General features: G+C 41.9%; 2 protein-coding genes across 6 annotated transcripts in view; both read left to right on the top strand.

The window, feature by feature from the left end:
* Positions 1 to 432: 432 nt before the first annotated feature.
* Positions 433 to 18,517, top strand: stard10 (StAR-related lipid transfer (START) domain containing 10). Of its 2 annotated transcripts, XM_042225113.1 has the most exons (7): positions 433 to 651; positions 829 to 1,319; positions 9,327 to 9,474; positions 9,573 to 9,676; positions 14,870 to 14,987; positions 15,528 to 15,580; positions 17,514 to 18,517. In XM_042225113.1, exons 2-7 carry the CDS (start codon positions 1,161 to 1,163, stop codon positions 17,718 to 17,720), a joined length of 789 nt encoding a protein of 262 aa, XP_042081047.1. In that variant the 5' UTR covers positions 433 to 651; positions 829 to 1,160; the 3' UTR covers positions 17,721 to 18,517. The 2 variants fall into 2 exon arrangements, with proteins under 2 accessions (XP_042081047.1, XP_005933190.1); XM_005933128.3 differs by having other exon boundaries at positions 433 to 1,319.
* Positions 18,518 to 21,207: 2,690 nt separating this feature from the next.
* Positions 21,208 to 23,661, top strand: part of LOC102293885 (arf-GAP with Rho-GAP domain, ANK repeat and PH domain-containing protein 1) — a 58,130-nt gene continuing 55,676 nt past the window's right edge. For all 4 annotated transcript variants that reach the window (XR_006054908.1, XM_042225111.1, XM_005933129.3 and 1 more), the window contains exon 1: positions 21,208 to 21,359. The gene's annotated coding sequence lies outside the window, so the exon portion shown is untranslated. The remainder of the gene's footprint in view (positions 21,360 to 23,661) is intronic.

The raw sequence follows: 23,661 nt of genomic DNA, 5'->3' as shown, positions 1-23,661 counted from the left end.
ATCAGCTGGTGTGTTACGGAATATGACATATTTATTACAGATGATAACTTATAGATTAAAATGACTTCGATGGTCTGATTAAGTCTGCAGCTCTGCTTATAAGACATACCAGAAAATCAGTAATAAAATGCATTTGTAGTTACTAAATTTCCATTTAAGCAGAGTTTGTTTAATGAAAAATGCCACAAATCAGAGCTTTAGGCTTTGATCGCCGTTTTTCTTTGTCTTATGCTTTGTTTGTTTCCTGGACCAGTTTAACCGTTATGCAAAAACATTTTCAAAGTATTTGTTTGTAATTTATACTCAGAGGCGTAAATATCTTTCTTGCCTTTGTAGTCTTCCCGTTAAAATAATGCAGAGCTGTGAGCTTTACGAGCAGCAGCTGAAGGCAACAAAGGGAGGAGCTTTCACGGTGGCTGTGGCTGGTCTCCTGCCTGTGCAGTCCGACTCTCCTCCTCCTCCCACCGCCCAACCTCTCCTCCTCTTCCTCATATTTCTCACCGCATCCCCTTTACCACCTGCCACAGCGGCGACGCAGCGATGGAGATGTTCTGGAAATCAGCTTGTTATAAACCCTTAAAAAACAACAACTGAGAGAGAGAGAGGCGTAGAGACGCGCAGAGGGCAAGAGAGGGGAGGTGGAAGCAGAAGGTAAGAGACAGAAACGGGGAGTGACAGGCGGAAACACAGAAACATATGGTTTGCTTGAAGAGCGGCTGTTTGAGAGGGCTGCTGGAGCGGACAGAAACTTATTAAACCGCGGCTCAGAGCTCTGATCTGATCCGCCCATCTCATTTTACGCACTTCTTTGCCTTTCCCCCTCCCCAGCTGTTTCCAGCTCACCTGTTCTCTCTGCCTGCACCTCTGCTACATTAGTTTGTGCAGGGTGGATTGCGGTTATTGGACCCTGAAAGCGCGCGCACACAGACTCACACACACAAGCACGCGCGCAGACCATCACAAGACGCGCTGCAGCCGGCTACAAAAGCTTGTTGCAAGGAGGAAATTGAATTAGACAAGTTATTCCCACAGAAGAAGAAGAGGAGGGAAACTCGACTCCCGGCTTCCCCAGCTCACCGTGTCTCCTCTGTAGTCCTCATCCCCACGCATCCCACCACATCCCTCGCTCTCCTATCAACTCCTCGCGGTAACAAGAAGCCATGTCTGGACAGACTGTGACAATCCCGGACGACCAGGCGTTTGCCAGCTTCAAGGCCGAATGTCTGTGCGAAGAGGGCTGGAATATGACCTACAACAAAGGGGTCGTCACTGTGTGGGCCCAGTCTCTGGAGGAGGGGAAGTCCATCCACAAAATTAAGGTGAGACAATTTAACCACACAGGTATGAATAGAACTTTTTGTGCGCTTCTATTGGGCATCAGGTACTGGTGGGGAATAATGGAAAGTGGTGTGGATGTGGTCATGTGGCAACAGTACAAAGACAAAGGGGAAGGGGAGCGATAGAAAACCCTGCTGCATAATCCAGTTGGCAGGGAAGTGCTCCCATCTAAATTCCCATATGATTTAAGTTGCTGACATCCTTTAAGCATTGCTCTCTGCTGCGTTCTCTTATTGCAGCTTCGCTCTCCAAACATCCCAGAAACACATTTGAAATGAGAAAGCACTCTCTGTGTTGCTCCTTGTAAAGCCAGTAAGCAAATCAGTTTTAATAAATGGCCCAATATGACTGTAGCAGTCTGGGTAGAGGGCTTGGAGGTAAAGACAAGAACTTTTTTAAAAAAATGCATTGTAGTAACCACATCCTGTTTTAGGTAATGGATTGAATTGATGCCTGATGCCCACAGTAAACAAACAAACAAACAAAAGTCCTGCACTAAAGAGAAGTGAGAGCTGGATGAAATCTCAGGAGGCAGGCTTAGTTCTCTGGAGACATGTCGCCTTTTGCCAGCGAAACTATTTTCAAGCCACTGTGCAAAAGCGTATTATGTAGAGTGCTGAGTCTACACAGTTTGTCATCCATTCAAAACAAATGGAAGTCTGCAAAAGCGCACGCTCAAATAGAGCTCCTGACAATAGGAGGAGAGCAGTCGGTTAGGTCATGGGCAAACAGACAGGATTGATCAGTTTGTTTGGCCATCGGTTCAATAATTACCTTCAGTGTGAGCTGCTTGCTGCTTCTAAATCCATTGTCAGTCTTTCTGATCACCTTTTGTGTGTTTTGTGTGTGTAATTCTCATTTAACTAAATCGCCCTCCAGTCCTCTGAAGAGGATCGGTTTACATTAATAGGACACTGTGCCCCAGGTGGAAAAATCTAGTAGTTCCTGGTTAGTTGTTTAGGTAAGGTAACGTGAGCTCCATGTGAAACTGTGAGCAAACTCTGTTATCAGCTCAAACAGCAGACGTGGCAGTTTTCGTCAAGTGTGAGCGTTTGTCCTGGGAGTTGACGTGGAGGCATTATTAGGATGCCGGCGCTGCTTGTAGCCTCTGAGAATCTGCCGTGTACCCGAGTCTAACAATGACTGACCGCAGTCGTTAATAATGCTTTGTTTATGTTGTGGGAATCAGAGAGGGGGGGAGGGAATTAATTTAAACAGTGTTCTCACAGCACACTTGTGGCAAAACACCCAGTTCTCTCTTCAGCAAATGATTGTATTTCCACACATTCAAGCTCGAAAGTAGAAGTTTAGTAGAAGCTAGCAGGGAGCAGTTTGATTGAGACCTGCACCCAAGTGTAAACTGTAAATAAAGAAATTGAAAATTCACACTTTCACTTGGAGCCCACAGCTTTGCCAGTGCGTACTGTTACTTCATCTTAGAGCTGCAGATGCTGCCAGGAGACCTGACTGACTGTTAATTTAGTGCTTATCAGGCTTAAAAACCTCTTTTAGCATTTTCACTGTCTGACACACACACACACACACACACAGAAATGTTTGGCCTCACGGCCCGAAATCTCAGGAAGGTCCCTTCCACTTTTTAACCCTTCCAGCTTGCTAATCTGACCAGAACTGACTACATATAGAACGATACAAATAAAACCCATCCTCCGCTTTATATGTGTGTGTCTTGCTATTGTATCCAGGTCTGAAGAGAGTCAGCGAGCCACTCGGTGTTTACTTTGTTAAATAAAGTCTTGTTAGCTTGTGTGCATATGTGCGTGTGTACATAGAGGTGTTATCAACATGTGCAGGAGCTGCAAAAGCACAGGGCTTTTCCCAGCCCCCTCTATCCATCTTCTTACCTATTAGCAAGCTTCTTTGTGTTTGTGTGTGTGTGTGTGTGTGTAGTGTACAGGCCAATCAAGAGCCTATAAAGCCGCCTCATTCTCCTGCGTAATTCCTCAGGGTATATCCTGTGTGCAGAGGGTAGGGATCTGCTTATTCAGGCGTTTCTCCCTGACATCAGGCAGGTGTGTTTTATCTTGACAGTTGCAGACTGCAAACAGCGAGAAGTGGAAAGTGCACGCACACATGTTTGAAGTTTGGGTGGGGCTTCTATCTGTAGTTGGCACTTTATCTTTATGTAAATATGACAAAAGCTGGGGGTTTTGCATTGTGCACCACTGTCTCATCTCCCCTTTTGTTTCACTCTCACATACCCAATCTTCCACCCTGCAAATGTACTGTATATACAATTATGTCATTACAAATGTAGTTGTGAGTCAGTACTTACAGCTGTTCTGTTTATAGACAGAATAAAGGCGTGCATCTCTAATGTAACCTCTCTGCCTGTCTTGTGTGTAGCTTTAAAAAGCAACAAAGATAGATATATGCCCATTTGAGTGAGAGAAGGGGAACAGGCTGGCGATCATCATCATCATTAGTGCCCCGATTATCATTAGCCTCATCATCATCGTCATCATTGCCCCTACCATATTAATCAGTGATCACCTCACAGTTCAGTCACGCCTGTGCTCATTCTAACCAGCAATTTAATATCATCGATCAGCACGCGACTTCACATACAACACTCAGTGTGTGGGCATTAAAATGTGGGTAGTTTTTATTTACTGTGAATGGGTCATCCTCCTGCCTACATCGACACACACTCACAGAGACACACAAACACACTCCCAGGGTTTGCCTTCTCTCATGCTGACGAAGAGGGAAGCCCAGCTCTGAGTCACTCCCCTTCTGTTTTTATTCTTCTTCTTTTTTTCTTTTTTTTTCAAATTTACTTTCATGTATCAGCACCCAGAGGAACAAATGATGGGAGATGACAGATTAGAAGAGGAGGAGGGAGAGGGTGGCAAGAAGAGAAGAAGAGTGGGTGGGACAGGGAATAAGAGAGAGAAGGAAAAGTAGCGGGAGTGGGCTGGATGTGCAGGGATCGCAGGTCACTGGGTGTTATGAGTAGGCAGAGAGGGGACCCTGTGGACAAACATATTGAAAAGACTGCCGTCTGCACACATCTATTGTTTGTCCACCTATGCCTGCTTGTCTCCGCCATGTCTATTTTATCTTTCTGAACTCTATTTCACCCCCTCTATCCTGCCCTCTTTGCTTCATCTATCGAGTTTACTGAATTCGTTTGTAATAGAATTACACACACGTGTACGTAGCTGGCTGTATGTCTTCATTCTGTGCTGAATGTCTTGCTCCCTGCAGCTTTCCCCCTTTGACTTTTCATTTTGTTTTTCCTTCTTCCTGCTACTCCTGTTTCAGTTTGCCTGTGGACACAAGACATCCGTTATTCTCTCTGGTCTTTTGTGACCTGCACAGACTTTGCTAATCTCTTTACACGCACTTTTGGAGTCCACCCATCACAGTTCTAGTGCAGAAGCATTATTCTGAAAAATCCCATCATACTGTATTCTCTCTCTTTTTTTATTTTCTACTCTGTTACTGCTTTTTCAGCAACGTGGTTCCAGTGGTGATGCTGATCTGGTTGGGTGTTGGTGCCATTTGAGACCCAACCCACAATTCAATTGGTTTATGAACCAAAACTGTTCTAATATCCCCTGGAAGAAAATCATTGAAGAATCTCTGAACTGGATCTGTGAATTGTTCTGTAAAAGTGTTGCTACCTTTTCAGTGGAAATGCATGAAACTGGATCTAGATTTGGTTCCAGCACCAAATTGGTGGAAAGGAGGCGTTTGTCTTTTGTCTAGTTTTTATTTTGGTAATAAATGTGTAATGCCTCCTTGACTACACTGTTAATAAATCAGAATTGCATTGTGCCTACATAATCTATCTCACTAATCTTGAATACAACAACAGAATACTCATAAGGGTTTTAACTATTGTCTTTCAGACAGCGATAACAGATGACTCTACAGTCCCTAATTACGTTTACAGGCATTAAGATGTGCCTTGTAATGTGACAGACTCCCTCTTGGAAAATTAGTTCATATCCTTGTGAGTAGTGATGCAGTGTAAAACATCTCACTCACGAGTTGATTTAATGCATTTAAAATAAAAATGGTTCGAACAGCAATACACCATAAATAGGACATTATCTTTCAGAGTGTCATGCTGTGATATATAGAGGATTATTGCTATGGTTACAAGCAGGATTTTAATGTCAGAGCTTGTTTTTTGACACACAAAATGTTTTTTAGTTATTTATTTTTTTACTTTTTTTACCCTCTAGTTCAGGGGTCTCAAACTCCAGTCCTCGAGGGCGGCTGTCCTGAAACGTTTCCATGTGTTCCTGTTGTAACACACCTGAATACAATTAGTAGATCATTAGCAACACTCTATAGAACTTGACTCAGGTCAGCGGCCCTCGAAGACTGGAGTTTGAGACCCTTGCTCTAGTTAATCCAACAAAGAAGTTGCAGAGTGTCCTCTGGTGGACAAACCAGTGGATAAATACGGATACTGATAGCGAATATTGACCTATAAATTGGTTGGGATCTACTTGTCCAGTGACACACCCACTACTTTAGCTGAAGAGCATTTTTTGTGCTCTTTGCGAAACACAGCTAGGTGCTATTTTTCCTCAGTTCTTCTGAACTTTGCTTGCCGTTTGTTGCTTAAGTGAACTAGCAATCTGCCACTCATGTGAAGTATGAAATGACTTATTTCTTGATTAGGCTAACAATAAGGTTACAATAGTAACACTAATGTGCTTGCACAACCTTCCTGGGTTTTTTTTTTGTTTGCTTTTTTCTATTTCATCAGCTTTCAGTCTGGATTGACCTGCTCTCTGCACTCAGTCTGCATTTCCTCGATCTCACCGAGGGTTCTGTTTCTGGGAATGTCATTACAATTTAGCATTTACAGTTTCCTTTGTTGCACAGTGTGACTGTTGTGGAGTCGTGTGAGACTGTGTTCCTGTGTGAGAGCTACAGCTAAAGCTGATAGAATAGAATTATAATAGAATTCAACTTTATTGTCATTGCACATGTCACAAGTACAAGGCAACGAAAAGCAGTTTGCATCCATCCAGAAAGTGCTTTAGCAATAATATAGATAGATTACAGAAATGGGTCCGTTATATGTATGGGGGTACTAAATATGAGTCTATTATTGGTATGTTGCAATGTACACGGTATGAAGGTATGTTATGAATATGCTATAACTATAAGTATGTACAGGCTGTAGTGAGTGTACAAACTATGTACGGGCTATGAACAGGATCTAAATATGAAAACTATACAGAAATATGAAATATAAAGCTATAAAGGCTCCAATCTGGAGCTGGTAAACAAACATTTTCGAGCAAGTGGGTTGTGTGCCAAAATAATTGGCAAAATTTGATGGTAACTTTCCAAAAGTATGTCTTAATTCCCTGACTTGTCATCTAGGAGTAAAAATTGCAACTCACCAATATTTTAGTTGATGGAAAAACTCTAATGATATACACCTGCCAGGTTGTGTGCACATGTAATTAAAAGATATCCTCATGACGCTTCCAACAGAGCAATAAGCATCATTGCCTCTCAGTCAAGACGCTCTGGGCTTCTGTGTGGCATTTGAATGTTATTCCTGTGCCATTGTGGTTTCTCTCTGAGCACTGTGGCCTCCTCCCTCAGTCCAAATGCATGTAATTAGTGATTCTAACCTGGCTTTATGTATGAATGTCTGTTTTTCTTTGTTGGGCCTGGTGACTTGTCCATGTATCAGACCAGTGCGGACCATTTGGAATTTCAAATAGTTATAAGAGGAGACCTCGAGTTTAAAACAGGTTTACAGACAAATGTGGGATACAGTCTATGATGATTTTCCTAAATGAAGCCTGAAGGGAAGCAGTGATGGAAGATAGGCTAGGCGGAGCTTTTAACTGTCTGGACTGATTCATAACAGGAGTTAAAATTTATCTGGGGCAGACAACTTCCCTTGGTCCATTTCTTTCTAATTTGCTCTCAATCAAGTGCTGGGTTCTTTTTCCCTCATTGCCTTTGTGTCTCTTATGCTTTATAACTCGACATGCCTCTACCACTTGCCTTTCACCTTGTTATTATTGAGACTAGTTTCTCCTGGCAATTGTAACTTTGGCAACACTGTTACTCAAGGGCTTACCTTGAGTGTATTGCCGTCTATGCCAAACATAGCCAGGAGTCTCTATGGTTTCATTAATAAGCTGTGACATGCTATGCAAACAATCAACCAGCTGTGGTATTAATGGAAGCACCACTCCTAGATTTTTGCCTATAACTTGTACGGGGCTCCATCCATTCATCCATCCATTATAGCCTATAACTTGAACAGGTTGCCAGTCTGTTGCAGGGCTAACACATAGAAACTGAAAATCATTCACTTCTACAGCCAGTTTAGAATCACTTAAGAACCTAACATTGATGTCTTTGGACTGTTGGAGGAACCTGGGGAACCAGGAGAGAACCCACACAGACACGGGGAGAACACATAAACTCTTGTGTGGAGTTTGCATGTGGATTTTAACCTATGACCTTCTTTCTCACAGAGGAACAACGTTCTTTGTTTCAGACAAAACACATCGAACCATTGAACCAATGTGTCACCACAATATATTATTTAATAGGTTTGTGGTCTGGTACTTATATATATAACTCTCAAAACACATTCGTACTACAAACCCAGTCATACAAGCACCGTTTTCAATACCTAAGTGCTTTTAGTCATTCACACACAACGGACGCATGGAGAAAACCCATCGTTCAGTATCTTGCCCGAGGATACTCGGGCATGCAAACTAGAGAAGCTGGGGATTAAACTACTGATGTTCTGATTAGTAGATGACCAACTTTACCTCTTCCGCCGAAGCCGTGCATTTATGTGCAGTTGTTTCATTTCAGCTAGACTTTCTACTGCTGTTTTCCTGCTCATTAACTCACTGTGTGTCTCCCCTCTGGGGTACACATGAAGTGAAGCAAAGAAGCAAACAGACTCCACTAACCACCAGCAGCCTCCTCGAGGTGACAGCAATGTCTTATGTTGCTTTAAGTGCAATAAAAACTTCCTAGTTTTTGTAAGTCAGTCTTAGCTATCAACATGAAACGTCTGAAAGGAATATGCACAACAGAAAACGAGAGAAACCATCAGGAAAAAGCAGCTCTACCTGCAGATGGTCTTTCTGTAGCATAACGTGGCCACGCAGTAAGTTTTACACTTCTATTCAGTGTGCACAGCATAACTGATATGAGGAAGGTTGTTTTAGTCTAAAAGCTGGTGCTCTAGTGCACACGTGACTTCACACGTCATTTGTTTCAGACAGAACCACAAAAAGAGTTGAAAAAAGGTGGCATTCAGAGCTCTTGCTACTGCTGCACTCTTGAAAAAAAGCAACAACCCTTTGACATAAGTCTCTCCATCTCTGTCTTGTGGTGAATGTGTTTTCCATTTAAGAGCTTGGGTCTCGGTAATGACTCATCTATGGTCAGTGGCCTGTCTGTACACACACACACACACACACACACACACACACACACACACACACACACAGTTCCCATTTCTGCTCTCCAATACTGACGCTCTCCAACCATCTGATGTCTAAGCATTTACACATCAGTTGCCATTCGTGTTTCTTTCATGTGTGGGGTCCACATGGGTGCAGTGAGTGTGTGCATATGTTTAATTTCCAGGTATTTGAGTCTGTGATGTGTTCACTGGCCTTTGTTTTTGTGTCTCACTTACCTTTCTTGGCATCACTAGGCCTGAGCTCTCCTCAACAGTGGTATACTACTTCACTTTGAATTTATGCTGAGCAGCTTCATTAAACTCTAATGGATTTTCCTACCTCATAGTTTGCATTAGACCCAGAGCGCTGAATTCAAAGAAGTACAATACTGGTGCCATAGAGTTATGTATTTTAAATACAGTTTGAATAAGCTGTGTGGAACTTTGTGTGTGACTCAAATCTGTAATATCATTGTGGATTTACCTTTGTTGCCTAAAATTGAAGCCTCTGTTTCTCTTTCTGTCCTTCTTCCTCTCTCAGTGTCGGATGTTGTGCAAGGATGTGTCAGCTGACACCATGTATGACGTTCTCCATGACATTGAATACAGAAAGAAGTGGGACACAAATGTCATTGAGACCTTCGATATTGGGAAGCTTACGGTCAATGCGGACGTTGGTTACTACTCATGTATGTTGCACCATCGCATGTAAACGCATGTAAATTGCCTTCAGGTACAGATTGTTCTGTGATGTTTTGTTCACCTGACTTCTCTTGTTTGTTTACAGGGAAGTGCCCAAAGCCACTTCGGAACCGTGACGTCATCACGCTCCGCTCCTGGCTGCCAATAGGAAAAGATTACATCATCATGAACTACTCTATCAAACATGCCGTAAGTAAAGATAAAAAGGAATGCTAATGGGAACATATCTCAGTATGAACTGGGTGAATACTGCTGTGCAAAAGTCTTGAGTCATCTCGCATTGTGTGCGTGTGCCAGGAGAGGCTTCTCTACCTGGCACGAAGTGAAACTGCTCGTTAAGCTCTTATCTAGCAGGTACTGCTCCTTCCCTGCATAACGGATCACAGTGAACTATAAACAACAGTCTGAGTCATAAAGAGGTCATCATGCAGTATTCTATCATATGCAAACTTATATTATTAAAAGATTATACTGACTACTAAGTACAATTTTCTATTGACAGAAATAAAGTGTATAAGGCGAAAGCAGAGTTTGTACTGTTCTAATGAGCGTGAACATCAATATTTAGAACCGCTTTAATTCTTCCACACAGCCTGAACTCTTGTACGCGAGCTTTCTTTCAATTTCTTTAAGCAGCTCTGAGGAATAGTTCCTCAGGCTTTCTTTAAGGAAGTTCAAAGCTCTTCTTTTTCAAAGGTTTCTTCTTGTTATGAGTAGACACAGTACAGGGTCATCCCTTGAGTTATGTGAGTGATTTATAGGCTCAATAAGTGTTAAGTGGCTCAATAAACAACAACAAAAAGAAACATTCCTCCAAAAATGGTCAGGTACAAGGATTGAACTGATGAGTGAAAAAGCAGCCAAATAAAAACCTCTGAAATGAGGAGTGACTTGAGGCTTTTGCACAGTGCTGTATATTGGCGAGCTGAAATGAAGTGGTCCTCTTTAGCAAGTTGAACAGGCCCCGTTTTTTTTTCTAAGGGAACATTTCACCGCTCTGTGTCGGTGATTTAAAGTAGCAATAGACAAGTTTTCTGCATTTAAATTGGTTCCTTATGAGCTGCACTTTCACAGCGTAGCTTTGTCTGCCACTGAGTATGAAATCTATCCGGGAAAATGGAGGCTTAATTTAGAGCACAAAATAATCTGACTGCAGTCGGTCCCAGAGAGGTTGATAACACGCGCTTCCTGCTGATTTTCACATGAACAAGAACCTGCAACAACTGTTGTATTTCATTTTTGTGTTCAAAAAAACAAAAACATGACACCTACTTTCCCAAAAGCCTTTCTGTCTGCTTGCAGACTTCATAAAATGCATCCCAGTGCCATGTTGCTGGAAGTTGCTCAGCTCAGAAAACAGGAACGCGATCCAGTCTCCAGAAGTACTTCCCCTACCACACGCTCTATTGCTCTCTTTACTTACACAGCAACAGTTTAGCTTAGCACCTTTCCAAAGACCATGCTCTATCATATTGTCTGCCCCTGATGCTTTCACCTGAAACAATGATAGATGATAGAAGAACATATTGTGTTTTAAGCTCAGCTTTTCCGAGCATGCCTTTTCAAGAACTTGAATAATCTAGACACTATAAAGCTGTAAAAACCATCAGTTGATTCGAGCACACTGAGAGGATGTGAGTAACTTTCAGTTTGGCCTGAAACCTCAGCTTTTCGTTGGCTTTATATCTGCTTGTGCTGATCACCTGTTGCTAGTTGTGTCCTGCACTCATTAACCTGCCACTTGTTTTCTGGTTTATCTGATTGACTGGCTTGTAAAATGTGTAGAAAACTTAAAAAGACTAAGAAAAAGAAGCAAATCCTTGAGAAGGTGAAACAAAGTAAAACAACAATTCAACACTTTCAGTGATGTCGCTCTCACTGTCTTCGTGTCCGTCAGCCTTTTGTGTGTATCATGGGTTTCCATGTCTTTTGTCTTTATTCCTTTTGTCTGTCCTCTGGTGTCCTTGTTCACTCTTTTGTCTCCTCTCTGCTTTTCATTCTAACTTTTGCTCACCAGTACAGTGTTTGCAGAAGGATAAGGCCTCTCATATGACCGTGAGCTGTTGACTTCCACCCCGCCTTCCGCATTCCTGCATCAATTTGAACTTCTGAACACAACAAATTGTGTGTCGGTTTACGTTTGTGGTCAGCCAAGGCTGATCTTGATAATGGGAAAAACTCGAGAGCTCGACTTCCTGGAGTTTGGCTTCAGGGGAAACTTATGAGCGGCGTGTTAGCGCATCCATCAGCGGGACATGGTTCACTTATGCTGTTTCTTATCCTACAATCGCTGTTCAGCTTTTTCACCAATCATAACAGGAGCCATGAATTATTTTCAGTTCTTTAATCATACATTTCCGAGGCTTTTTAACAGTCTGCTTTTGCAATCCATCTGTCATGTAACTATGGTTAGCGCTGCTGTTAAGCGTACCATTGTGTTGAGTGCTATAGAGTCCGATATGTATTTGCATGAAAACCCTATGCAAATATTTATAATGGCAAAGGCTTAATAACTTCTAATGGCTTCTAATGACTGCTTTGTTTGCTGAGCCATTTTTTTTTTCCACAGTGGAGTTACAGATCCAGACACAACAGTGCTGATCCACTGACTCATTCTCATTGTAACTATATCCTTTGTGCCCAGCAGCTAATTAAGGACTCATGTGATCCCTGTCATCTGTCTCCATCACGAGGACATAGTATTTTGCATTATAGTTCACTTCATAATATTTAGCTTGAATTGAACCAGATTTGATTTACCGTGTGAATATTGGCATAGAGATTAATTATACGCTCACTGGCCACTACATTAGTTACACTTTTGCTTGCAGAACTGCCATAATTCTTCATTTGAGCACAGTGAACTCATTGTCATGTTCAAGAAACCTGTTTGACATGTATTTGTATTTTATCCTGCTGCAATCAGCCATAAGAAAATTAGTACGGTCATACAGGGCTCTAGACTAACTTTTTGCCACGGTCGCACTGGTGCGCCTAACTTTTTTTCTTAGGTGTACCAGCACAAACGTTAGGTGCATCCAAATTATTCAACCACATCGCTTAACACCGCAGTTTTACATGCTCACTAAAAAAAAAAAAGGTGCTGTCCATGCAGACAATAATGATTTGTAAATGATTAACTAACAATCTTGTCAACACAAAGTTCTTTATTTGGAGCGCATTTCTATAAGAAAGATAAGTTACTGAAAAAGTGCTTGTGCTTAAAGTGCTGAGCTAAGCTGAAATTTAAATTTAAAACATCTCAAGATAAGTGAATAAAAAACCCCTCTAAATTAAAAGTGCCTCAAAGGCTTCAAACTGAACATCCCAAAATCTGAACATCCCAACAGCTTGATATCTTATGGACTATCCTCCATTGCAGTCACATGCCTCTCAGATGACCAACTCATGTAACTTGGCCTTTTTCATTTTTTCACTTTTTTTTTTCAATGTGTCTGGGATGACACCTATAAACTGGGCACATGTGACATCATTACTGTATGTGGAGTTTACGTTCAAGCCATTTTTCTTGTGAAGAATTATTTCGGACTTGAACTTAGTGAACGGAACTTCTTCTTTGGGAATATTGTAGGCGATGTTAAAATTAATCATCATCTTGGCCTCTTCTGATGACCTGTTTGCTGCTGCCTGCACACAAGTCATCAGAGCGGCAGTCCCCTCTCCTCACTCCCACTGAAAGGCAGTGGGGAGAGGGGACACTTTGGCAGTGCATTTATTGCTGCATATAATGTGTTTTCTATATACACTGTGCTTTTTCAGCGTTTCAAATCGAAACGTATTAGCACCTGTCACAAATGCAGTACTGCCGGCCATAGTCTTCCCACACTCACGACAGTAAATGCAGTGCAACATGTTGTCAGCTTTACTGTATCTTAGCCAGGGAAAGTGGTCAAGCCGCTCTCTTCGAAATGTATACGCTTTCCCCCTTTTACTTTCAGTGGGCTCTGGCTCAAAGTCGATCGTATGTGGCTCATTACCTGATGCCGTCTCCGGACCAGTGTTAGACATAACCTGAGAGGCTGATGGCTCCGTCAGAGCACTGGCTATGAATTTTGGATGGATCAGGCCTTAACTTAACGAAAAAGTTCGTTAAGTTAAGAAGTGGGAAAGAAGTTCTACTCGAAAGGCTGGTCGCACCTTGGAACTAGGATTTTTTTGTAGTCGCACCACTGAAAAATTATGTCTCATGTGCAACCACATCGGTCGCACTCTAGAACCCTGTCACAAAGGAATAGTCCCTGGTGAGGTCTTCTGCAGTAGTATCCCATCTACGTTAAGGTTTGATGTGTTGTGCGTTCAGAGACGCTCTTCTGCATACCTTGGTTGTACCCAGTGCTTATTTGATTGATCAGTTCAAAGCAGTCTGACCACTTCACTGTGACCTCTGACGTCAACATGGCATTTTTGCTCAGTGTTCTCTGTAAACCTGAGAGATGGTTTTGTATGGTAAAAATCTCAGCAGAGCAGCAGTATCTGAAATACTCAGACCTCTCTTTCTGATGCTCAGTTTGGACTTCAGCTGGTCGTCTTGATTATGTCTACATGACTAATTGCACTGATTTGCTGCCATGTGATTGGTTGATTTGATATTTGTATTAACGAAGAGTTGAAGAAGTGTACCACATAAAGTGGTTGGCGAGCGTATAGTGATATATTAAAAATGATTAATTTTGTCCAAAGTTTAATTATCGTGTTGTTGTTCAGCTGATTGCTCATCAAGTGCTCGAGTCCTGAGATGATCAGTTTCCTGGTGTGCTGGGTGTTTTTGAACACATGGCTTAGTCGTGATTAATGTTTCAGATTTAGTGAAGTCTAAAAGAAAATCAAGAAGATTACATTAGCTCAGAGCGTGAGAATTCCCTATCCCGGAAACCTGCAGATGATTTACAAAAGTTCACATTGCAGAGATTTCTTCTGCCAATACAAGGTAGTGTGTTAAGTGTAGAAGCCAAAAATATGAGTCAAATAGCAGAGAAAAGATAAAGCAGATGTCTTAGCTGACTGCTGCTGTCTGTTCTTCTTGAGTGCTCTGCAGTGTCCCTCTCCTAATTAGTGCAGACTAACCAGTAGTGGACTCCCTAATCATTAATAATAACCTTGGATATACTGTTAGAGTCTAAGGAGCTAAAAGGGAAATAGTGGGCTGCATGCAGCTTTGCTTTTTTTATTTACAGAGTGGTGTGGACTGGATTTGCATCAGAAGTCTGACTATGAAGCTGAAAATCAGTTTGACTGGCAGCTTAAAAGCACAAAGCTCTTGAATGTCTACTCTGCCTTCTACAGATCTCACAAAAAAAAAGAATCTAGTGGGGTCCTCGTCCTGTTTGTTTACACTTTGGCCTCTCTGTGCTGTTTCCACAGAAATACCCACCTAAAAAGGACATGGTACGTGCAGTTTCCATTCAGACTGGCTACATGATCCAGAGCCAGGGACCTAATAACTGTACCCTCACTTACATGGCCCAGGTGGATCCACGAGGTAACTATCACTCACAGTCACACACACACACACACACACACACACACACACACACACACACACAGAAAAGTATTCTGCACACAAGGACAAAATCAAACAGAGCACACACAGGAAGAGCAAAACACTCACCTAGGTACTTAACTCTGCGTTCTATGAATTATTCATTGCCCTGCCTTTATGTCAAAATGTGTCACCATAGCAACCATATGAAGGACAGTCTATCTCACCTCTCTCGCGTGCTCTCTCACTCACTACTCTTCACTCTGCTTTTTTGTCTAGCATTTAATGTCCTCCTCTTATTCTCTATTTACTTCACTTTCTAACTGCTGATCACATACAAGCAAGTGCCGATTGTGTAACTCTTTTTATTTATCCGTTGCTAATGCGTGTGTTTGTGTGCATGTATGAGAGAGAGCCATACGGGCGCAGTGAGTAGTTACTAAGCCTTGCTTTGATCCTGGTAATATGAAATAAAACAGACTCTCTGTCACACTCCAACTTTTACCCATGATGCTTTGCTCACCCCCACTCTCTTTACAGGTTCGCTACCCAAGTGGGTTGTCAACAAGTCTTCCCACTTCCTTGCTCCATGCGTAAGTAATATGTGCAGATTAACAAAGATCCTGTGAGTGTGTTTGACTGTGTGATAATCTGCACTTCCACTCAGCACAGTGCCGGTCAGCATGAGAAAATACGCAGACCTTATAGTTTACTGCTTTTCTGAGGGCATCTGCTGTATATGTTTATTAAAATAGGGCAATGATTCTCTAGAGAGCATGCTGTGATGGAGGATTCCTCAGAGATGATATCAGGGAAAGAAGGCATCTAGTGAAGACAGTGAATAAAAACATTAGGCATTTTAGAGTTTTTAGAGATTTGCTTTCCATTCATATGTCAAAAAAAGCATTTCACATTGTGACTTTAATCAATAGTCTGCATTTTATCAAAGCTTTTAAAAAATATGGATCTAATTATTCATATTAAGAGAGGGTCAGAATATCAATATGGGATTTGGACAGTAACACTTTTTTTTTTGCAGTTTTCCTTTGATCCACCAGCACGGGGGCTTTTAAATCCAACAATCAAGACATGATTGAAGTGCAGTTTTTTTTTAATTCTTTCATACGTATGATTCCATTTTCAAAGCCTCAAAAATAATCAGACAATTGACCGAAGAGCAGATTTTTGATCAGATGAGGGCTGTTTCTCATTATTCCATGACAAATTAAGCAAATAAAATACCTCTATTTATTTCCAAGTGTTGGCTGGTTGCTATACACTGAGGCTCTCAAAATAAAGTCCAAAGAGATAACCGTGCCAGTGGCTGAATCAACAATCTGTTGAATTCTTAAAAAGAAGGAATGCACTGAGCAGCTCAACAACATGGTTAAGAAAAACAGCTTCATAACGTCTAACTAAGTCAAGGACAATGTAAATACAGAGAGTTTACAACAAGGTGCAAACCACTGATATGCTATGGCATGGGCGTGCTTGACTGCTGACAGAAGCAGTAGCATGGATTGTGAAGCCTTACAGAACAGACGTGGGATATTCTTCAGTGGCAACAAGCAGCAGCTGAATGTGGTGGCAGTAAAGGAAACAGTTAATGCAATACTTTTGCTAACCTTGAATTAAAGCTGAAAGTCTGAAAGTCGGCACTTTTCTCAGATACTGCTGAAGTGCAGATCCGATTCATCATTTTTGATTTGAAATCCACCGAGATGGTGCACAGAGGCTAAATCAATTCATTGTCAAAATACTGCAGGCCTTACAGTATATAGTATTGCTTTCCTTTTTGGTAGATATATTTTTATTAAAACATGCGGCTGCCCTTAAGCGAGAGTGGTTGCAGCGAAGAAGATATATGCAAATCATAGGATTATCTAATAGTTAAAAGAAAAATTGCTGAGTGATGTACATTGAATAAATACACAATTGCTTCTTTTTGCCTTTTTAGCTTTTAATTTTTTTGGTCTCTGCAGCTACAAAGATATCCAGATATATTCTGGATGATTGTCTTGCCATGCACTGGGTGCTGCTGTAACTTCCTGGACCATTGTTTTTGTATGAGACACGTTGCTCTGTGTTTTTTACCCTTAAAAAGCATACAGGCATGTTGTTTCTGGCATTAAGTACTATCAGACATGTGTGAAGCTCCCTTGTTTGGTTCTGATATTTGGAAAAAAGAAACTCTCTGTTCTTGTGGCTCTGAACAAGATCTCCTCCCTCTTTTTACCCTTGCCCATGTTTATAGATTCCTCCATCTCTCACAGCTTCCCTTCTGTCTCCCTTTATCCTGTCACTCATCCATCTTCATCTCTATTTTTGTATGGGTGCTATTTCTGTCCTCTGGATTTTTCATCTCTGTTGAGTTCAGCCTGTTCTTCCTTATAGAATATTGATCAAGCATCTGTGTCGGCCAAGCTTTCTGCTGGAAATACTTTCTTTCTATCACTGCCATCATTTCTCATAAATCACATGTTGTTGTTGTTTCTTTTGTTGTTTGTTGTTGTTTGTTCTTTCCAGGCCATGAAGAAGATCTGCAAAGCCTGTGTGAAGTATCCAGAGTGGAAGCAGAGACATAACCCTGCCTTCAAGCCGTGGCTTTACCCAGAACAGACTACATTGCCCAGCATCCCGCTCTCTGAGCTCAGCATCCAGCGGGCAGAGAGCCTGGAGAATATTGATGAGAGCTCCCTGGCTGAGGCCCATGAAAGAGAAGACAGCGACTGACACACACACATTCACAAGCAGCACACACACTCATACGTTCAAGCAGGGATGGAGAAATGCCTGTAACATGCATCATGACATGTATGTGTATGTGGTTCTATTTGTAAGTATGTGTAAACATACACACATACATACAGGTACTTGTATCAATATTGTACATGCATAGTGCATATGCAGGCATATCAGTAGGCACATATAGGTAAGCATTCATGCAGACGGACAGTCACACGTTAACTTGCGCAATGTGAGAACACAAACTCACAACATACAACAGCTTCACTCAAACTAAATTTCGAGAACTTTTAGCCTAGTCGGTTTTCTAATTGGGACCTATGCAGGTCATTGCAGCTGAATATGTTTTCAGTAAGATTTCATGTCAGAATGTTTACAGACTAACCTGACAGTGCGCCTTCTGCTGTCATTCAAAATATGACTGAATTATTAGAATTAAACTGCCCTCTTTTAGCCACCAGTCACACACTTCAGCGCAAGATTACACATTTATGCTACACTAATGCCTTCACATGTGTACACCCTCTCCCCCCTATCATCGTCTTTCGGTCCAATGTTATGTGCCTCCATCACATTTTGTAAGCACATGATAAATATGCAGGTGTGCAGAAGGCAGCTGGAAAACCCACCCCAACCTGCATCCACGTCTATCTTACATACACGCACACACTCACGCGCGCATTCAACACTCACACGTACTGTCTGATCCTCTGTTCCAGAGATGGATGAATGTATGTAGAAATTCAAGATTAAATACAGATTCCTACAGAGGTTTTCAAATTTCACTGGTGATCCGAGTATTTTTTTCTCTGTGTTTGTGTGTCTGTTTGGTGCCGAACTCGCCTCGGGTTGGCGGCTGATGTCGCCTGCAGGTTTGCATAGTTGGAGTGATGCTGAAAGAATTTAAAGAATCACCACCCAATCAACTGGTGGCTCTGCTCCCATTCACACAATCTGCCGGGAGACGTGCACACAAAACCGACGTGCCGCGATTAGAAGGGGAGAAACACCACGTCACGCAGCCTGCACGCGCCGCGTCCAACGTTTGCATATTTGAAGCGTATGTGCGCGCTCACTGGCCCAGATCAGGATTAGGAATCCCCTCAATCTGTTGGCATGGCAACTCTGAAATCGACTCAGCACTAAAAAAGAGATGCAGAGTGACAGGAGCTCGCGTGTTACAGAGGAAGTGATTTGATTTATTGAAGGGTGTCCTTGTGATGAGCTAATTAAATGACAGAAGAAGGAGCTTGATATTACTCTTAGCACAGCAGCTGAGCAAACCATAGTGCCGCAGTGAGAGGAGCGAAGCGGTGAACTTTTTATGTAACACCGTGGCCGTGTTACTTGTGCATCTTCCTCTTTATCTGTTCCTTTTTTTTTTAATACAACATCCGCCTCTGCATATGCGTTGCCTAATAAAGTATGAATGATGGAGGAAAGTGTATATGAGAAATAGTCAGAGACACACAATGTGTAAACAGCGCTTGTGCTCCTCCTTTTGTTTTGTGTTGTTTTTCATACAGCTGTATTGACTGTTTGCCCTTATGACCATCCATCCATCCTCGCAGTCTTAATGAGGCCTCTGGCACAGCCATCACATTATATGCATGTGTGTGTCAGAGGAAAGGGCTGCATATGCACAACTGCATGTCTCAGTGGCATCCCTGTATTGTCTTCCACCCGCCTCTGCAGCAGGAGGAGACGTTTAAGCAGCATGACGGCGGGCAACGTCTCCCTGTGTGTGCGTTTTCTGCATATGTGTCACACTGCCACCCCCACAGCAACCCGGCCCACCGGGGCTGATAGCCTGGTGATGACTCATCACCTCCCCACCCCCTCTTCAACTCCTCGCCATCGTTCGCTGTCTCTTCTATTCTCCCCTTCTCTCCTCCTCAATTTCTGCTCTTCTCTGCCCTGTTTCTCCTCTTCCCTTACCCCCCTCTTTTCTCCCTGTCATCTATCCTTTGATCTTCTCCTCATCCAGACTTCTTTGTTTTCTTTGAGCCTCCTCTGTGCGTCATTCTTTTCCCCTTCCTCCTTCCCCTCTTCTCTTCTTCCTTTCCATCTCTGCTCTTCTTCCTTTGCTGCTCTTACCTCCACTCTTCTTATTTTCTCCTTCTCCTTTATCTCACCCATTTGTTCTCCTTCATTTGTTCCCATCCTATCCTGGTCTGCTCCCAGCTCGCCCATTTATCACTTGTTTCTGCTGTTTTCTTCTCTTAACAACACTTACTATCTTTTTCTCCCCTTTTTGTCCCTGTTTCTTTCCATGTCCTATCCTCTGGCTAACCTTTCCAGTTAAGTCCCCCCCGCTGTATCCTTACGGTAGATCCTAATTGGAATGAGTAACAGGCTCCCACATCAGTGACTTGTTGGCTCAGTCTGGCTCCTGAAGACTAAGATGTATTACCCTTTTTGCTCATCCACCCCCTGAGTGATGGGGCCTCTCCTATGACTCTCCCAGCACACTTAAACAACAAGTGACACACAGGCACAGAGAGATGCACACACACCTAGATAACAGTAGTATTAAAGGTTTGACAGAGCTTAACATGTGACCTTTTTTTGTTCACGTAACCTCCCAGCGTGATGTGTTTTGCTCATGGAGCCAACTGGGGCATCATGATTTATGATGAGAATGTAATGCCTCCCACCCTTATCTCGTGAATCTTGCTAAAAATGGAACCACTGGGATCATCTTTAATAATTTAAGCCTGAGTTAGATTCTCTTCCTGCTTTAAACATGGTTTCCTCTTTTCTATTTATAAGAAAATAAATGTTTAAGTTCAATATCTTGTGTTGATTGGTTGCCCCCTGCTGGTTTGTCTGAGTTCTACAATCGTAGTTAAATTTTTTTTAAATCAAATCTGTTCAAATATATTTCTGTTTATAAACGCAGTAACCTATTTATAATATTAAACCCAGAAACACAACCTAGTGGAGCCGTACACTGGACAGAAACCTGTACAAATAAATATTACTTAAATATTACTGGTTATAATACTTGTCATTTGTTTATTTGGTATTTATTTTGTTTGTTTATTGATGCCCCCCCCCCCCAACCCAGAAAAAAAGTATAATAAAAATACAGTGTAAAATTTTATTAGCAGTCCCATTGAGGGTTATGGGGATGGTTTTAGTTCTCCAAAACACGCCGACTTTAAGTAGAGTATTTGCAACAGCAGAAGTTGAAGAAATACCACTGCTCAGTCTTTTTTTTTCTTTTTTGGTATTGTATGTAAAAAGTAAGCGGTGTATGGGGAACGTGGATGAAAACTAACTGGGTTGTCCAGTCTTTCTCGATGGTCACATGACGGTCTTACGGAAATTCTTCGACAGTAAAATTATCCGCGTTAAGGCAGAAAGGACAAAGGTGTAGCCTTCAAAGTAAAACAAACAGTCGGCTAAACTCGCCGCGGGTCTGTTTATTTTGAAAGGAAAGCACTTCCTTCACTTGCACGTAAGTGCGGATGCATGCGCGTAGCCGCTGTTGCTCTTCAACAGTGAGAAAAAAATAAAGTGTTATTCGCTGTTCGGCGTCGCAGTTGTGTCTTCTAATCCTACCTCAAAGGCAAACCCACTCCTGGCGTGTCTCAGTGACACGGACACTGACGACTGGAAAGGGTGAGTGGATAACAGGAATTTAAAAACTATTTTTTCCTCCAGCACAAGAGAAACTTTCCTCGAGCCACTGCTTAGAGGAGAAACGTGAACTCAGCGCTTTTAAACGCACTCACTGTGAGGGGGTCCACACTAAAAAAAATGTTGCTGAGGTTATTTTTAGGCGCAGACTGTTAGCTCTGAATTTATTACTCAGCGACGCATGAACCTATTCTTTTTTCCAATGTGCTTCAGCGACTGTGTCCACTTCTGTTTTTAGAAGTAGACTAATTAATGAAGAAGAGTTTGATTGGATTAATGTGACCTCTTTAGCGGTTTTCCCAGACTGCTCTATTTTTTTTCTCTGGTAAAAGCGAACTTGCCTACGACGGGACTGTTTATCCCCAGTGGAATTCATTATTTCTAATCTGGGCTCCATTACACGGATGGTTTTAAGATGAAATCAGTTGTTTATAGATGGAGTAACTGGTTCCCAGCTTGAGACGAAGGAAGCATCTATAGAAATTCTCAGAGCTGTGTACGTAATGGAGCAGGTGGATTTTTGTGACAGGTGATCATGCAGGCTTATTAGTACAGCAGATCCCGTAGTTGCACAGTAGTTGCGGAAGATTTCTTAAACAGCTTATTTCTGCTTTTTTTTTCTCTCTCTCACAAACGGACAAGAGTCACCTTATGAACAGAAGTTCATAAGGTTTGATCAATAGTGAAACTGTAAACGTGTTGGCAGATAAGTTATTAAGAACTACAGACGTATGCTTTTCCTGTTCCTTTGAAATAATTTCCCTTTTGATACAAATGTGCTCCGTGTGATTTACATTGAAAGGTTAATAACATTTGCCTGTGGGTTCAGGGCTTTAAAATAGATTGCATTTTTGCATGACTGATTTGATCAGTAGACCCTTAAAGTTGGTGAATACAAATTTTTAAGTAGTTTTTTTTCTTTCTTCTTTTTGTTTTGCTTTTTTCTTGCTGAGGAAGAAGTTCTTCAACCATGAAAAACGATGTTCCTCTTCGTTGTGGTTCACTAGATATGATTGTGCTGCAGAAGCCTCCTAGTTGCAAAACTGTAAAGTAAATAAAAGTCAGTCATTTTTATCACTGCCATATCAAAGATTGAGCAAGGCACTTCGTCTTACCATGGAAAGCAGATACCGATTTATCGCTCTGAAGGGCAAGCCAAAAAAAATCCACCCATTAAATGTCATTTTTTGCAGACTGGCAAAAATCGCTATCAGACAGTATCATGGCCCTACTTATTGGTCCTGCAGTGAAATGGGAAATAACTAAGTATGTGGCTGTCTGCTTGGGCTTTCCTGTGCATGCTGAGCATCACATACTGTAATATTAAAAGATGCATATCAAGACGCAAATACACATCTGTCTGTCTCTATAAAATGTGCCTTCTATCACACAACGGGAAGTCTGGAATAAGCCACGGCTTGCAAATCATAGTCAGAAGTTTTAACTTAGCAAGATTTCTTTAGAGGAAACCGTTATTGGCACTTATGTCATGTTTGAGATGCAGTGTCGGTTAATATCTCTCATCGTCTTTCTTTATCCACTTGTGTCATCAGCTTTTGTGCCTTTTTTTTTCTCCTCTCTGTCTCACTCGCACACATGATTGTTTGCTTCTGAATAACCCTGAAACGAGGTGAGAGGACACTGACCTTGGCAGACAACTGAGCGTTTCATATTTTAAGGTTTTGAAAGTGTACAACAAACAGCTGTCTACACCGGACTGAAATTAGAAATCTGCAGCCTTAAATGAATCCCTCTAATTTCAGCCAAATTTTGGCTGGCAGTCCAAACAGTGCTGGGAGTCTGCTTTAGTCAAAGGAGCTGCTTGAATAAATGCAGTAGGCAGGAGAATTCACATTTACTGACTTGTTGTTGTGTTTTGTTTTGTTTTTATCAGAAGGCTGCTTAAAAATTACAGCTTCAGGTTTGATTTGATTTAAATGAAGGTTAGCCTAATAGCATCAGGAGACTCTTGTTCATGCTAACTAAAAAAAAAAAATCCCATCAACTTAACTTTTGTTTCACTTCTTACTTTTCATCTGAGATCTTTATAAACTTAACAGTGAACTGCCTGAGTGTAGTGTAGTGACTACCTGACGAGCAAAAGATCCCCAGTCCTTGACTGGGAGGAGGCACAAATCCCTGAGAGGGGAGCTTCAACTTCGCCAATACAAATATGTGGATCCCTCTGCTGTGATGACCCCTGAGGGTTTAGTTTAGTTGCACCTCGTGAGGTAGAGCAGGTCCTCTATTATCAGGTTGCTCTCCGATTTATTTAGTCCCAGAG

This window comes from Haplochromis burtoni, unplaced genomic scaffold, assembly GCF_018398535.1.
Source record: "Haplochromis burtoni strain Fernald_Lab_line unplaced genomic scaffold, NCSU_Asbu1 Contig_160, whole genome shotgun sequence".
In the NCBI taxonomy this organism is placed as follows: domain Eukaryota; kingdom Metazoa; phylum Chordata; class Actinopteri; order Cichliformes; family Cichlidae; genus Haplochromis; species Haplochromis burtoni.
Note: the sequence above shows the minus strand (reverse complement) of the source record. Positions and strands in the feature narration are given on the sequence as shown.